We start from the raw sequence: 15285 nt of genomic DNA on the forward strand, positions 1-15285 counted from the left end.
TTTCTGCTAGGAAGGTTCATCTTACTTTGCTCTTTCTGATGTATGACTTTTAAAGGGAAAATTGTGGTGATTTTGTTGTGTCTTTTCTAGAATTGTGATTTTCATCTTACTTTTCAAATGTAGATTTTAATATTCTATAGCTTATTTATCAATTGAGAGTTTCAGTTAAAAGCAAAATGGTTGGAATTTAACCTCGGTATGGGGAAAATACTACTTATTAAAAACAAATGATTAAAGGAAAGCCTAGACAAATAGTATCAGCTTTTACATAGAACTTTTGCAAGTTTTTTGTCATAATGCTCCACTGGGTCAGGCTTCCTTTTCCACGAATGACCTTTGAAGGGCAAAGGTTTTGAAAATGTGGTTTCTAGTTGTTAAAAGTTTTTTCTCATTATAGTAATAGATGATCACTATAGAAAATTTGAAAATACAAAAACCATGAAGATAAAAGTTTTTTTAAATCACCCAATAATTATACCTGCAATAATGTTTTAAGTATTGCTAATGTTTAAGTATGAGTTTATGTATGACTCTTACATTTTAAAAATTTGCATATCCTCAGGTATGTTACAATTTGGGGGTCACACTGAATATTCTGTTTTGTGACCTGCTTTTTTCACTTAAAATACCTTGTGAGCGTTTGACCACATTGTTATAATCAAAACTTACTTTTAACAGTGCTGTTTAATGAAGGGATTTCTGTGACGATTACAGTAAAAGTGTTTGTCGGAGATGAATTCCATTTAAAACTGTCAGTATAGCAATCACATTATCAGGTATCATTTTGGTGTGTTTAAGAGAGTGTTTACTCAGAGCTGTGCTAGGTATTTTGGAGGGTAGATACAGAGATGAACGAACCATAGTTCCTGGCTTCACACAGGCTTAAGATCCAGTGAGGGAGGCCAACATGTACCTCATTGTTTGTAGTAAGAACGAGCTGGGAGGAGAGATGAAAACAGAAGTTCCTTAATGTGGACTTCAGAGTTCTGCCTGGGTGTTGGCTTCAAAGAGCAGGTGAACAGGTGGTCAATGTGCAGGCCTTTTGCCCTAACAGTATTTATGTGTATATAACACTGTGGGTCTCCAGGTGGAGTAGACACAAAACTGAAACCAGCAGGGGAAAGAGTTGGGTGTGGAGGTTAGAGGGTAGGGCAGGGTGTTAGCAGGACTGGGGTAGTTGCCTCAGAAGTAAGAACAAATATAGATACAACAGCATTCTCTGGGGCACCAACTTTTTATAATATTTATAACTTGAATTCCTGGCCACGCATCAGATTTTTTTAGAGAAATGATTGTTACTTGCAAATACATTCTACACAGAAATACTTGCTTTATTTAAGCAAATAAAAACCATAAAAAACTTTCAAAATGGGTTTTATTTACACATAATTTGAATATAATGAAGCAATTTCAATGCTGCATTAATACTGAATTCTACATGTAGTAAACAGTGTTAGGCTTTTAGGGATGGGTATATTTAGTTTGGTGTAGTTCAGGGATTTTTCAGATTACCCAGACCAAAGAGTTCTTACTTTATCTATGCTTCCAGTTCTTCTGATGGTAAATGCATTAAAAATAATAATCAAGGAAGGGAGGGAAGGAAGAAAGGACGGAGAGAAAGGAGGGAGGGAGAAAACATTTCTAGGGTGTGCTGGGAAAGGACCAGATGTGCAGCAGCAGACTTGGCCTTAAACTGCCAGTGATGTAGGACCCAGGGCAGTAGATGAAATCTGACCAATGTGTTTATGATAGCTGCTTCTAGGAGTCAGTGGAGAATGGACACTCATTTTAATCTGTACTACTCCCTAATTTGTAATAGAGACAAAGAATGTGACCTCCAGCAGACAAAGACAAATACTGTATCTTCTCATTTACATGTGGAATGTAATAGAGATAGAAATAGAAACTCATATTCTCATAGAAATAAAGAGCAGAATGGTGCATTTTCTTCAGGGGCTAGGTGTGGGGGAAATGGGGAGATGTTGGTCAAAGGGTACAAACATACAGCTCTAAGGTGGATGAGTTCTGGGGTTTTAATGTACAGCGTGATGACTGTCATACCAGATTATATACATGAAAGATGTTAGAGTAGGTCTTAAGTGCTATCTCCACACATACATAAAATGGTAATTATGTGAAAGGATGGGGTTACAAACTGACCTTAACTATGGTAATTGTTTAACAATATATACATGTATCAAATCATTGCATGCATAGCTTAAACTTATGTGTATATTTTATGTCAATAATATCTTAAAAGCCTGAGGGGAAAAAAAAAAAAAGAACGTGACCTCTGTTAGCAGGAGACTTTCTCCTGACTGGTGAGGTGGCAGCAGGATTCTGCGGAAGACAGCAACACCGCTTGATCGCTTCAGTCTGTGTTTCTTCACACTGTAACTCAGAAGAATACTGAAAACTGGCCAGTTTTAAACACTAAGTGGCTCAAGAGATTCCAGAAGATTTAGCGCTTTTCAAATTTGGGACAGAATAAGAATCTAGTTATATAAATTATTTAAAAAATTCATTAGGTTCCACTTGCCTATAATGAGAGTGGAACACTTAAAGAGTTATGTTGATAGGGGTTGTCTAAGTTTATAACCTTGAATATCCTCTTACACCTTGAATATCCTCTTACAGATAAAAGACTGAATAGAAATAACAAGGTGGCATTTGAACACAAATATGAAATATAGATGTGACCAGTAAGAATATATCCATAGTTGCTAGCTTATAGCAATTATGGAGGTCCTTGGTGTCATACCTGAGTTAGTTGAAGTTCTTTTAAATTATTGTCACAAGGTTCTACTCAACCCACTGGCCCTTGGAACTCTTGTCTCAGCTTGTGTGAACTCTTCCTCACTTCCTAAGAACCAGCTATACTGGATTTCTCTCAGTTCCTGTCAGCACTGTGTTCTTTCCCACCTCAAGTAAGTGCCTTCGCATGTACCACTCCCTCTACCAATCCCCCCACCTTTTTTTTTTTTTTTTGTCTAGTTGGCTTCTATTTATCCTTCAGGTTTCAGCTCCAGTGTGATTACTCAGTGACGGCTTCCTAGACTCCCTAGACTTAGGATCCAGATTATAGATTCCCACAGTGCTCTATGCTTCTCTTTCATAATGCTCTCGAGTTTGAAATTTCTTTCTCAGTGTTCATCTTCCCTGTGAGACTTTTAGTTCAGTTGGGTGCACTCTCATTCACTGCTTTACCCGCAAGAGCCTACTATTCAGGACTCAGTACATCTTTTTTTACACGATAGACGTAACTTTCATAGAAGGGTGGGCTCTTATGAAAGATGGTGTTCTAAGCTTGTTTTCTTGTAAGCTTAAGCAAGAGAAGAAATTCATGGAAAGGAGGGAGGGAAGGAGGGAAGAAGAGAGGGAGGTATTCTAGTACAGTGCTTAGTGCAGGTTCTGGAGCCGGATTAACTGGGTTCAGATCCCAGGTCTGCTACTTTCAGTGATACAACCTTGGCCGAGTTACTTAACCTCTCTATACCTCAGCTCCTTACCTAGAAAATGGGAATAATAATATCTACCTTAAAGGTTTTCATGAGAAATGAGTGAAAACATATAGCATATATGTACAATATAATAATTATTATTATAAAATAGCAGTCCTAGTCATCAGTGTTCTGATGAACAGAATTTGAGGAATTGGCATAAAAGCTGTAATTAAAACTTACTTTTAAAGACGTAGAGCTTGCTGTGTCAATGAAGAATTTACTGTAGCATTTTGACAGAGTCCAAATAAAGTTAATTTCATTGTTTAAGGAACAGTTTAAAATAAAGTTTTGTATAGGGCTTCCCTGGTGGTGCAGTGGTTGAGAGTCCGCCTGCCGATGCAGGGGACACGGGTTCGTGTCCCGGTCCGGGAAGATCCCACATGCCGTGGAGTGGCTGAGCCCGTGAGCCATGGCCGCTGAGCCTGTGCGTCCGGAGCCTGTGCTCCGCAACGGGAGAGGCCACAACAGTGAGAGGCCCGCGTACCGCAAAAAAAAAAAAAAAAAAAAAAAATATATATATATATATATATATATAGTTTTGTATATACAAAGAATACTGTATCAGTTAAGTGAGTATTCTAAAATTTCCTGCATTAGATGATGTAGAGGGTGAAAAGAACAATTAAAGATACAAAATTAAGCTGACTCATTTGTTCTGTGTGCTAGATCCTGGGACTAAATCTGTAAAAACAAACCATGACCTTGGTCCTAAGATAGCTGACAAACTTTTATGTTTAACAACTGTATAAGATATGTTAAATAACTTTTGTGCCATAGAATATATTTTACTTTGAAATGTGTAGATACTGATTATCTAGAAAAGCCTTGTTCAAATACCATTTACAGTTTCACAAACAAGTGGACTGCAGTTTGGTTTATTTTGTCTTAGGGAACTCCTGCCTTGAACCAAGGAGCCAGTTTGGAGTTAAGCTTATATATATCTTTTTCACTAGTTTCATGGAGCTCAGGATGTAGAGGAAGCAATAAAATGCAATGCTCTTCTGAGTCTAGGTCTAATGGGAAATGACTAGTTAGTAACATCAGTTGTGTTGAACTAGTTAGATTGAACAGTTTGCTGGGGAACTTCACCAGGCTATTTACAGTCATCATAGTAAGGAAGAAAAGTGGGACGTGATTATGCCTGTACTTTGCCTTTGAGGAAAACAGATTTTTTTTTTTTAAGTTTATGACATCTATAGGTGTGGTTCCAAGACTAGAGATTTCTAAAAAAAAAGTTATGTGACGAAATTCTTATGGGTACAAAGAATGTTCTGAGCAGCTCAGGATTTTTAAAAGATGTATGTGATTGATAATTGGATGGAATGCAATCACATTTGTACAGTGCTAAGTAGACTGTAAAAAATAAACATTGAAGAATTTCCTTTACTATCGGCTAAAGCTCAGAAGGAGTTTAGATACTTCATAGAGCTCAAAGAGCTTTTAAGGTTGTGTTTGAAGCGAGAGCAGTGAGAAGGAAGAGGTAGACTTACTGTGAGAAGACGTTATTGGTAGCAGTTTACAGGCAGAAATCAGTTCTGTACCATTCTTACTTTGCTTCCATAGTCTTGAACTGGAAGAATTACTTTTCCAACAGTAAAAGATAAAACAAACAACCTCAAATGAGGGAAATTAAATTTTAAAAAGATAAGATCATAAGAGTATTATTCACTTTAAATGAAATTAAGTTTTCAAGACTCAGCTGAATTGCCCCCCAGGAGTTAAAGGGACTCTCAGGTATGATCTCAGGGTTATTGTCAATATTCTTTGTGAAATCGTGGAGAATGTGGGAAGTACCAGGAGACTGAGGCAAGACAAATGTCGCAGTTTCCAAAAAGGCATAGATTGAGAAAAACGCAAATCCACTTCCCTAAGTTTAAACTGCGACATTGGAAGAGATTGTAAAAGATAAAACTAATAAAATATTGAAAGTGTTTAGAAAAGAAAGGGGTGGTCTCCATGAATCAACGTGAATGTATAAGAACAAGACATGCCAAACTGACCTTATGTTTTTCTTCTTTTCAATTGTATAATTACTACTGGATTAGACAATAGTAAAGACATGTCATATCTTGACTTTGGCAAGTGGTTGACAAAGTCTCCTAGACTACCCTTACAGAAAAGACAATGAAATGTTGGCAATTCGGTTGGTTTACAGCTGCTTGCATGACCACACCTATGCCAGCATGCCACAATGTTTACCTAAATAATAACCAGTGATTCTATATACTGATTCCTTAAAGAGAAATGGTAGTGAATATTAATTGGCATACACTCAGAAAGCATGAATTTGAGTTATGAGTTCTTTTGACTGAGGATTTGTATATTGAAACTTGAGTGTCTGAATTTATTCATATGATTGAGATTTCAGTTATAGACTTTTCCCCTCCTGAGCTGTGTATGTAAGATTTACAGATCTCTTTTTAAGTTTCATAAATCAACTCGATTTATAAATCACTTAAAAGTCAAAGAATAATCTTAACACTTAAAAACAAAGGCTGGCTGGGTAAGAATGCAATTATGAAGAATCTTTTTTCTTATTTGTTTAACAACTGCATTAACCCCAAGTAGATGTTTTCATACTCTTGAAATGTCAAGTTTCTGTGAGACTCTCCTTAAGCAAAAGCTGGAAGTTCATATACAATTCAATAATATAGATAATCTCAGTGGTGTCTCTGTGAGCTAATGTTTCTGTTGGCCTTCTGGTAATTCCACAGCCATCTCCCTATTCAGGATATTTGTACTTTTTTTTTTTTTTAAATAAATTCCCTGGAACCACATTGAAGTGGAAAGCATAATATTCTGTCCCCTTACGAAAGTTGTTTTTGGTTTCTTGAAGCAAAGAAGTCCATGATGACTGCTGTATCCAATATATTCTGTCGTTAATTATTATTAATCTTAAAGAATGCCAATCCATATAATTTGTTAATCTTTTATAGTTGACATTTCATTGATATTTGTAATATTTTGTCCCCAGCCTCGGAAAAGTGTGATGATTTCTTTGAATAGTTGCGCACTTTAAATATCCCATTTATGAAATTGTACTTCACCCTCTTCTTTGCAACTGTTCATCTCAGCATTGCATCCAGAATCCCCATAGAAGTTGAGCGTGAAGATAGAGTGCAGTTCCCGTCCTGATAAATCTAGGTGTTATTCTTTAAATCTAATTCTTTCCGCTTTAATGATTCTCTGTCTTAAGGTCTCGTGCGCCCTTGAAACAGGAATTGAGTTGTTTACCTTCATTTTCCCTTAAAAGAGCCCCCCTCATGTAGTAATTTGTGATCTATGATTTTTATTATGGCTTTGTCTTGTTGTTTTTATAGATTAAAATCCAGTGTGGGTTTTTAGCATTGTATAGTTATCCCTGTGAGTTATGCCGTATTTTATAGTAAAGCTTCAAATTAAAAAATTTGACAAACCTTGAATTAAAAAAGTGTTGATTTAGATTGTCTTCTTTAATAAAACAGGCGTTAGCCTTTATCCAGATTAAAACTGATTTTGAAAATACATTGGATAGCAGGTTTTTGTGGAGCCTATATAGCTTATTTCAAATAGAAAAAAATGATGCATTCTCGGTCTAGTCAAAAACCCTAACCAAACTTCTGCAAGCATCGCTTAGTACTTTCGAGCACCTATGTAACAGTCCACAAAAGCTTTTGTATACTGATTATTACAATGCGTTTGAAACACTCCTTATCTGATTCTTAAAATACATAATGAACTCATTGGGTATGATTTTGTTCACTAAGCAATGAGACTGTACAGTATTAATTATGAATTGGGTTTTTCTTCTACCCAGCAATGAACAAGTTCCATAATATAAATAAAAAATGAAATAATATGATTCCATTTAAATTGGTGTTGGGTTGGTGGGGCCCCGAAGTGCCTGGCAGAAGCAGCCTCTGGGACCACACATTGTTCTGTGTTATTCCTGTAAATATCTTTCAGGTTTTCTTCTTTGATCACAAGATTCTCCCCTTCCTCAGCATCTATTTTTGACAATGCAAAACAGGGACTTTTTGGTTTATGTTTATTAGTTTAGGATCTGAATGTTATCTCTAAACTTTAGAAGCTCTCTGATTTCCTGCTTATTTTAATACTCTCTCATATAGGTTATGTTTATTTATATATGTGAGAAAAGACCAAAAGGAGGGATTAGAAATGCTGTGTTACAGAATAATAGTTAAAAGAATGAACTGATCTGTAGTAACCTTTGATTTATCTAATCTGGTCATAACTATGCTGTTTCAAATAAAATAAAGAGTATATTTTAATCAACTATTCATTTCTTATTCAATAAGATAATCTATTTTGATTTAGCATTGCTCTTTTCTAATTATCTGAAACCTTGTCTAATGAAAAGTGTTTGGATTGCTTTGATGTTCATTTTAAGCTCAACCCTTATTATAAATTCACTGCAATCAGATTTCTGCAGTCCTCTATTTTTCTGCTTAATATTCTTTGAGACCCCTAATATCCCTCTTTTTAATCTCCCATTTTCCCCACAAATAAGAAAAAACAACCTTTCACTCCTATTTACTCACATTGTATCTAGGAGTCAAGCAAGTGGACGGAAAATGCCTGTTCAATCTAGTGATAGGCAGAAGGGTTTGCGTAGGACCCATTTGGTCTGTTAGAGATGATAAAGATGGCCAGTGTGGGTGGAACGTAGTTTGAGAGGGTGAAGGGTGAGTGAGTTTGGGTCAGAGATGGCCAGAGCTGAAACATGTAGGGCTTTTTAAGGCCTGTTTAGAAGTTTGAATTATATTCCAAGAGCAGCAAGAAGTCATTTGTGGCTCTAAACAGAATAGTGATTATCTGATTTATGTTTAAAAATCTCATTCTGGCTTCTTTGTGAATGGTGGGAGCAGGAAGGAGCCAAGAATGGATGCAGGGAAACCGATTAGAAGGCTGTTACAGAATTCCAGGCGAGAAATGATGGTGGCTTAGCTTAGATGGTGGCAGTAGAAGTGGAAGGAAGTGGGCAGTTATGGGATATGTTTTGGAGGTAGAACTGACAAAAGTTGCTAATAAATTGTGTTGAGGGATAGAAGTAAAAAGGAGAAATTGAGGATGACTTCTAGGTTTGGGGTTTGTTCTGTTGGATTGGTGGTGGTAATTTTCCAAGACAGGAAGAACGAGAGGAGAAGAAAATAATGGGAGAGGATAGAATTAAGAGTTCTGTTTTGGTCATCTGAAATTTGAGGTGCTTATTTGACTTCCAAATATATCTGCAATATATAGAGAGTTTGATGAGTTTGGAGCCTGGTGGAGATCGGTCAGGGTTAGAGACGTGATAAGAATTTGGCACTTACCAGGGTATAGATCGTATTTAAAGTCATTGGATATTTGTCATGTTCTGTGACTTATATGTCCTCCCTCTCCTTCCATGTAAAATTATGCCTACGTTGTATCTTAAAGTTGTGTATTTTAATTATAGTACGTATAATAGTTTGGTACAGTTATCTTGTTTTGGATAAAATATTCTGATTTCTTTTTCCTATTTATGGCTAAATGGTTTAAGGGTATTCATTAACTAGCATTGATATTTAACTGGAGATCTAACAGTTATGTGTTTTGTCTTGTGTGTTTTTTTTGTAGGCAAAGTCATTAATAAAGATTTGCGACATTACCTGAGTCTTCAGTTTCAGAAAGGATCAGTGGACCACAAACTGCAGCAAGTGATTAGAGATAATCTCTATTTGAGAACTATTCCATGTAAGTATGAGATGGAATAAAAGAAATGCAGCCAAAATATCTTTATTTAACTAATCAAATGTCTAGAAATAATTCACTAGAGTATCTCATATGAAATTGTGGAGACTAAGTTGGGGCATTGGAATGAAACAAAAATTGGATAAAGAGAAAAATTTTCAGAAGACTTTTTTTTTTTTTTTGCGGTACGTGGGTCTCTCACTGTTGTGGCCTCTCCCGCTGCGGAGCACAGGCTCCGGACGCGCAGGCCCAGCGGCCATGGCTCACGGGCTCAGCCACTCCACGGCATGTGGGATCCCCCCGGACGGGGGCACGAACCCATGTCCCCTGCATCAGCAGGCGGACTCTCAACCACTGCGCCACCAGGGAGGCCCTTCAGAAGACTTTTAAGTGCTTTGTTTTAAAAATAGAAAAACTAGAAGATTCTATATTTTGACTTTTTAAAAAGCCATTAGACTTTAAGATTTTAAGAATATAAATGTACATGTTGCTAACTAGATGTTTTTCCTATAAATCAATTTCTAAAGCCTATGCAGTAAGAAGACTATTTTGCTCTCAATGCCTGTACACTGAGAACAAATATTTTTTATTAATTATTAGGATACTGCTAATTTTAAAATCTGCCTCTTCCCCAAAGGAAAAAAGGAGGAAGCATGCAGTGCCACCTTTGTGGTAATCCGCTTTGAATTTTTATCTAGATGTTGGTGTATCTCTTCTAGTCTTAATAGTTTTCATAGGACCTGATTGTTGTTGTAATGATAGTTTTGGCTTTTCATTGTTTTTTTTAACACACAACAAATCATGTATGCTTGGTTTAACTAGCGTAGGTCTGGGGAAGAATAAAAGCAGTAAACAATAAAAGGGAATAAAAGGACATTCTGGTTTGTTTTACTTTTCAGTATATTTGTAATTCCTTGTGGATACTAGCTTTTATAAGGCCTCTGGAATTCTTGATTTCTTTTTCTTGTTATTTAATCTCACACAATGTCCAGTTCATCACCAAACCTTCCTGATTATGCTTCTTACATACCTATCTCTCTGCACTACCATAGACCCTCACTCTTTCTTACTTGGATTTTAAAAAACAACCACCACAACAACAAGTAGCATTATGTAGTTGCAAAGAGCTAAGTAAAACTGACTTCAAAATCTTGATTCTGACGTTTTACTAGTTGGTTTACTTGGGCAGGTTACTTAATCTTCTTAAGCTTCAGAATCTCCATGTATAAAATGGGAATCATAAGGCTCACCTGATATCATTATTAGAATTAAAGTGAGAACATAAATGTAAACCACTTGGTCTAGAGTAGGTACTCAAGCAGTGTGTGGCCCCTTGCCCCATTCTAACTGTATCCCCTGACTCCAGTGTCACCTCAGTCTAGTCCATCTTTAAAGTGCACGTCTGATTCTTTTCCATTTGTAGTTTATCCTTCAAAACGTCCTGTTGACTGCAAGTCTAGACTCCTTAACATGGTATAAAGTATTTGTTTTAAAATCTGACTACTTATCTATGATTTCCTCCCATAAATCTACCTTGTCACATTTCAGAATTGCAATTCCTGCCTTCTTTTCTTTGCATTTGCCTGATAAATCTTTGTCCATCTTTTTATTCTTTTATCTTTCTGAATCTCTTTGTTTTACAAATAGTGTTGAACTTTGTAGCCAGTGTGAAAATATATTTATTGATTAGATCGATATCTTTAGTCTCAGTTTTGTCATGTTTTTCTATTTTGTAGCCAATGTGAAACTTTATATTTATTGATGTGATTGATATCTTTAGTCCCAGTTTGGTCATGTTTTTTTCTATTTTACCCATGTACAAGTATTTTATATAAAAAGCCTTTCACTATGTAGTCTATTTTATTTGAGCTCTCTTTTTAGGAAGATTTGTATCTTTATTCTACTGGTTATCTCTGTACCTTTATATAATACTCTGTGTTTCTCATCCCTTTTTTTTTGTTCCTACTATGAGTAATATTAAAATTATCTAGTCATTTCTTCTTCCTCCTTACCTCTCCCTCTCCCATCATCTGACTTGAAGTAATATCTTTTTATTCCCAACACATATAAGGTAATCAGCGAGCTCATTCTGCTTTGCATATGCTTTCCTCATTCTGACCGTTTTTTTGATGCTTGATCTGTATCTATATTGGCAATGCAAGCAACCATTATGTATTGTACTCTCTCCTTTATAATCATCGTTTATTCTCCATTCTTTGGGTAGATACATATTTAATCAAGCTACCAACCCTTATGTTGTTGTTTCTTCAATAATTCTGGTTGTCTAAAGCTTGTTGTCTACCAGATTTCCATGAAAGGTTCACAGGATCATTATAGCCGTTTCTCTGTGGCCTTTATACTTTAAAGTTTGTTTGGATGGATATGAAATTTTTGGCTCATAATTTCTTTCCCAGACTATCTTAATTATCTAATTGTTTTCTGGCATAAAGCATTGCTCTTAAAAAAGTCTGAAAACAATCTGATTTTTATCCCCTTATAAGGAACTTGGTATTTTGCCTGCATGGGGTGTCTCAGGGTAGCATTTTTAGTTTCATAGCTCTAGAGCTCCCTCCCTCCTTGTTAAAGCAAGGTAATAAAAATATGTACTTGTACTTTTTGCTGCCCTCTGCCGCTTTTACGTGATCTTCTTTTTAACTTACCTCTACTGTCCTAGTTTTGCAGTTTCTCCCCAGTGTGAGGTTTTGCCTTAGAAAGGAGCTCTACGATTTATTTGTTTTAATTCATAGTTTCCAAACAGCTACAGCTACTTCAGATCCTAACAGGAACTCCTAACTTAAAATTGAACTGCCCAGAACACTTCCAAGAATCTAGAAGCCCTGATGCATCAGTAGCAGTTAGCAAACTGAATGGTCACATCTCGTCTCTAAATGTAATTCTTTACTAAAAGATGCCAGATTGGGACTTCCCTGGTGGTCCAGTGGTTAAGAATCCACCAGCCAATGCAGGGGACACGGGTTCAAGCCCTGGTCCGGGAAGAACCCACATGCCGCGGAGCAACTGAGCCTGTGTGCCACAACTACTGAGCCTGCGCTCTAGAGCCTGTGAGCCACAACTCCCGAAGCCCATGTGCCTAGAGCCCATGCTCTGCAACAAGAGAAGCCACCACAATGAGAAGCCTGCACACCACAACAAAGAGTAGCCCCTGCTCGCCACAACTAGAGAAAGCCCATACACAGCAACAAAGACCTAACGCAGCCAAAAATACATAAATAAAAATAAATTAATTATAAAAAAATAAATTAAAAAAAAAGATGCCAGTTCTTCCTGGAGAAAATTCTGATTCTCTGTCTGGGGCAAGGAAAGTACAAGGTGAACTTGGAATAGCCAATTGTATCAGAAAGTATGCTTAAAAAATTTGGGGGACATATCAGAAGAACATAAAGGAAAAAAAGCCACCTAGGTGGGGTGCCCACTGACAAAATCTGAGACAATTTAAACAACAAAATTAATAAGAGAGAAAGAGAGACTTCTACTGTTGTCAGACATTGCACTATAGATAAAACACAACTGTGACCCCTAAGAGAAGAGGAAAGGAGACTGCACACAGAGGAGTCCTGTAATTTCCTCAGCTTTCTTCCTGGAGGCACTTTTGAGGCTACAGCACAGTAAGGAAGAGCCCAGGCAGAGTTTAGCAGACTCTGAGTTGAGGGGACATATGAAATATGAGTTCAAGAAGTCTGAGGTGTTTGGAATTTGTAAGACAGGGTGTCAGAGAGGAAAGAACTATGAAGAAAAGGAGTTCAGGCAAACTGCATAGGTGCCTCCTTGGGTCTATTGCTGAATACTAAGCTGAGAATGTGTAGGATGAGACTTCACATAGCAGGGCAGAGAACTCTCTGTGAGCTGTAAGAGTAACAATACCAGAGCTTATACAGGACCAAGAGAAATTTGAGTTCTAACCAGATTGAGTGGAGAGACCCCGTAAGGGTCATGGCTTACTAGTAGGGTTAAAATGACCATAGATTAAGCTCCTTGAGGCCCATTTTAACAAAATTAAATTTAAAAAGTCCCAAAAGGATCAAGTGAATATGCATGTAACTTAACTGTTAGTAACAATAAAGGAAAGGAGGGAGGGGGGGAAAAGGGAATAATCCACACTCTTTAAAGGAAGTCAACAAAATCTGGACACTGAATAACATAATATTCACAATGTCCAGTGTCTAATAAAAAAGTACTAGGCATACAAAAAAACAAGGAAATGTGACCCATAAGAGAAAAGTGAGCTGATTAAAGAAAAGAATAATAATTTTAAAAAAACCAGAAGGGACACAGATAATGACCATACCAAGAATTTTAAAGTTATCGTAAATATGCTCAAGGATTTAAAGGACAATATGAACAGAATAAAGAGAAAACAAGATGTATACTTTTAAAAAGAACTTAATGGAACTTCAGAAATTCACTGGATGGGCTTAACAGCAGATTAGGAACTGCAAAAGAAAAGATCAGTGAACTTGAAGACTTAGCAATATAAACTAATCAAACAAACATGGAGAGGAAAAAAAGTAAAACAGTGAACTTTTTAAAAGCAACCAAATAGTGAGAGAGACAGAGAGACTTCTACCTTTGCAACGAAGGACTAACTGGTACTGGATTTACCGTCTTATCATAAACAACCAGAAATTGGGCAAGATATCTATAACAGCTGTTTTCAGACATTAGATTATAAGCAGAACAGGACTGTGATCTGCTCATACTGACCTATGGCACACTATCAAGCCAAAGTGGGGGAAGCAGAAAAAATATTTGAAGAAATAGTGGAAATATTTGAAATATTGAAATATTTGCAAATTCAATGGAAACTATAAACCCATAGATCAAAGAATCTCAACAAACCCCAAGAAGAAGAAACCTTTAAAAAAAAAAAAAAAAGATCAACGTACATAATAATCTAATTGCGGAAAATCAGTGATAAAGAGAAAATGTGAAAGGCAGACAGAAAAAGAGGTACATGCTGGGAATATAGAATGACTGCAGAGTTATTAACAGAAACAGTACAAACTGGAAGTCAGTCAAATGTCATCTTTAAGATGCTGGAAAGAAAAAATGCCAACTATATAAAGTAAAAATATCCTTAAAAATAAAGAGAAATAAAGAAATTTTTGAGACAAAAAAGGATGAGGGAATTTTTCTCTAGCAGACTTGTACTATAAGAAATAGTAAAGGAAATTCTTTAGGTGGAATGGAAATGATACCAGAATGAGAACTAAAAGGAAAATAGAAAAAACTTCATAATTATAGTTCAAGATTTCAATACCCACTTTAGAAAAAGTAAGCAAAAAATCAACAAGATTATAACATGAATAACACTTTCAACCAACTTGACCTAATTGTTATTTGTTAGAGCATACTACCCAATAACATAAGGATATACATTCTTTTCTAGTGCACGTGGAACATTTACAAATATAGACCATATTCTGGACCATAAAACAAGACTCAGTAAATTTAAGAGGATTTAAATCATACAAAATATGTTCTCTGATCATAATGGAATTAAATTAGAAATCATTTATAGAAACATAACTGGAAAATCTCCAAATATTTGGAAATTAAATAGCACACTTCTAACTAACTTGTGAGTGAAAGAATAAGCCACAAGGAAAATTACACAGTATCACACATATCAATACAACATATCAATTTGTGGGACGTTGCTAGAGCAGTACTTAGAGGGAAATTTATAGTATTAAAAACTTATATTAGAAAATAATAAAGATCTCAATCAATGATCTAAATTTCTACCCTAAGAAGAGCAAAGTAAACCCAAATTAAGTAGCAGGAAGGAAATAATAAAGATAAGAGCAGAAATCAATAAAATAGAAAAGAGAAATGATAGAGAAAAATCTGTGAAATCCAAAGCTGCTTCTTTCAGATTAATAAAAGTGATAAACAACAATGTTGAGAATGGGAAAGGTGGCATCACTGAAAATCCTACAGATGTTAAGTGGATAATAAGGAATATGCTAAACAACTTTATACCAATAAACTCAACAACTCAGATGAAATGGATAAATTCCTTGGAAGACAAAAACTATCAATGCTCACT

General features: G+C 36.0%; 1 protein-coding gene across 5 annotated transcripts in view; it reads left to right on the forward strand.

Annotated features, from left to right (window-relative positions):
- MAGI3 (membrane associated guanylate kinase, WW and PDZ domain containing 3) overlaps positions 1 to 15285 on the forward strand; it is a 273809-nt gene that overhangs the window by 157986 nt on the left and 100538 nt on the right. For 4 of the 5 annotated variants that reach the window (XM_032623693.1, XM_032623702.1, XM_032623721.1 and 1 more), the window contains exon 2: positions 9102 to 9218. In XM_032623693.1, coding sequence (XP_032479584.1) covers positions 9102 to 9218 — 117 coding nt within the window. Of the gene's footprint in view, positions 1 to 9101; positions 9219 to 15285 lie in introns of those variants that run through there. The other variant, XM_032623711.1, reaches the window with a different exon arrangement.

The sequence above is a fragment of the Phocoena sinus genome, chromosome 1 (assembly GCF_008692025.1).
Source record: "Phocoena sinus isolate mPhoSin1 chromosome 1, mPhoSin1.pri, whole genome shotgun sequence".
In the NCBI taxonomy this organism is placed as follows: domain Eukaryota; kingdom Metazoa; phylum Chordata; class Mammalia; order Artiodactyla; family Phocoenidae; genus Phocoena; species Phocoena sinus.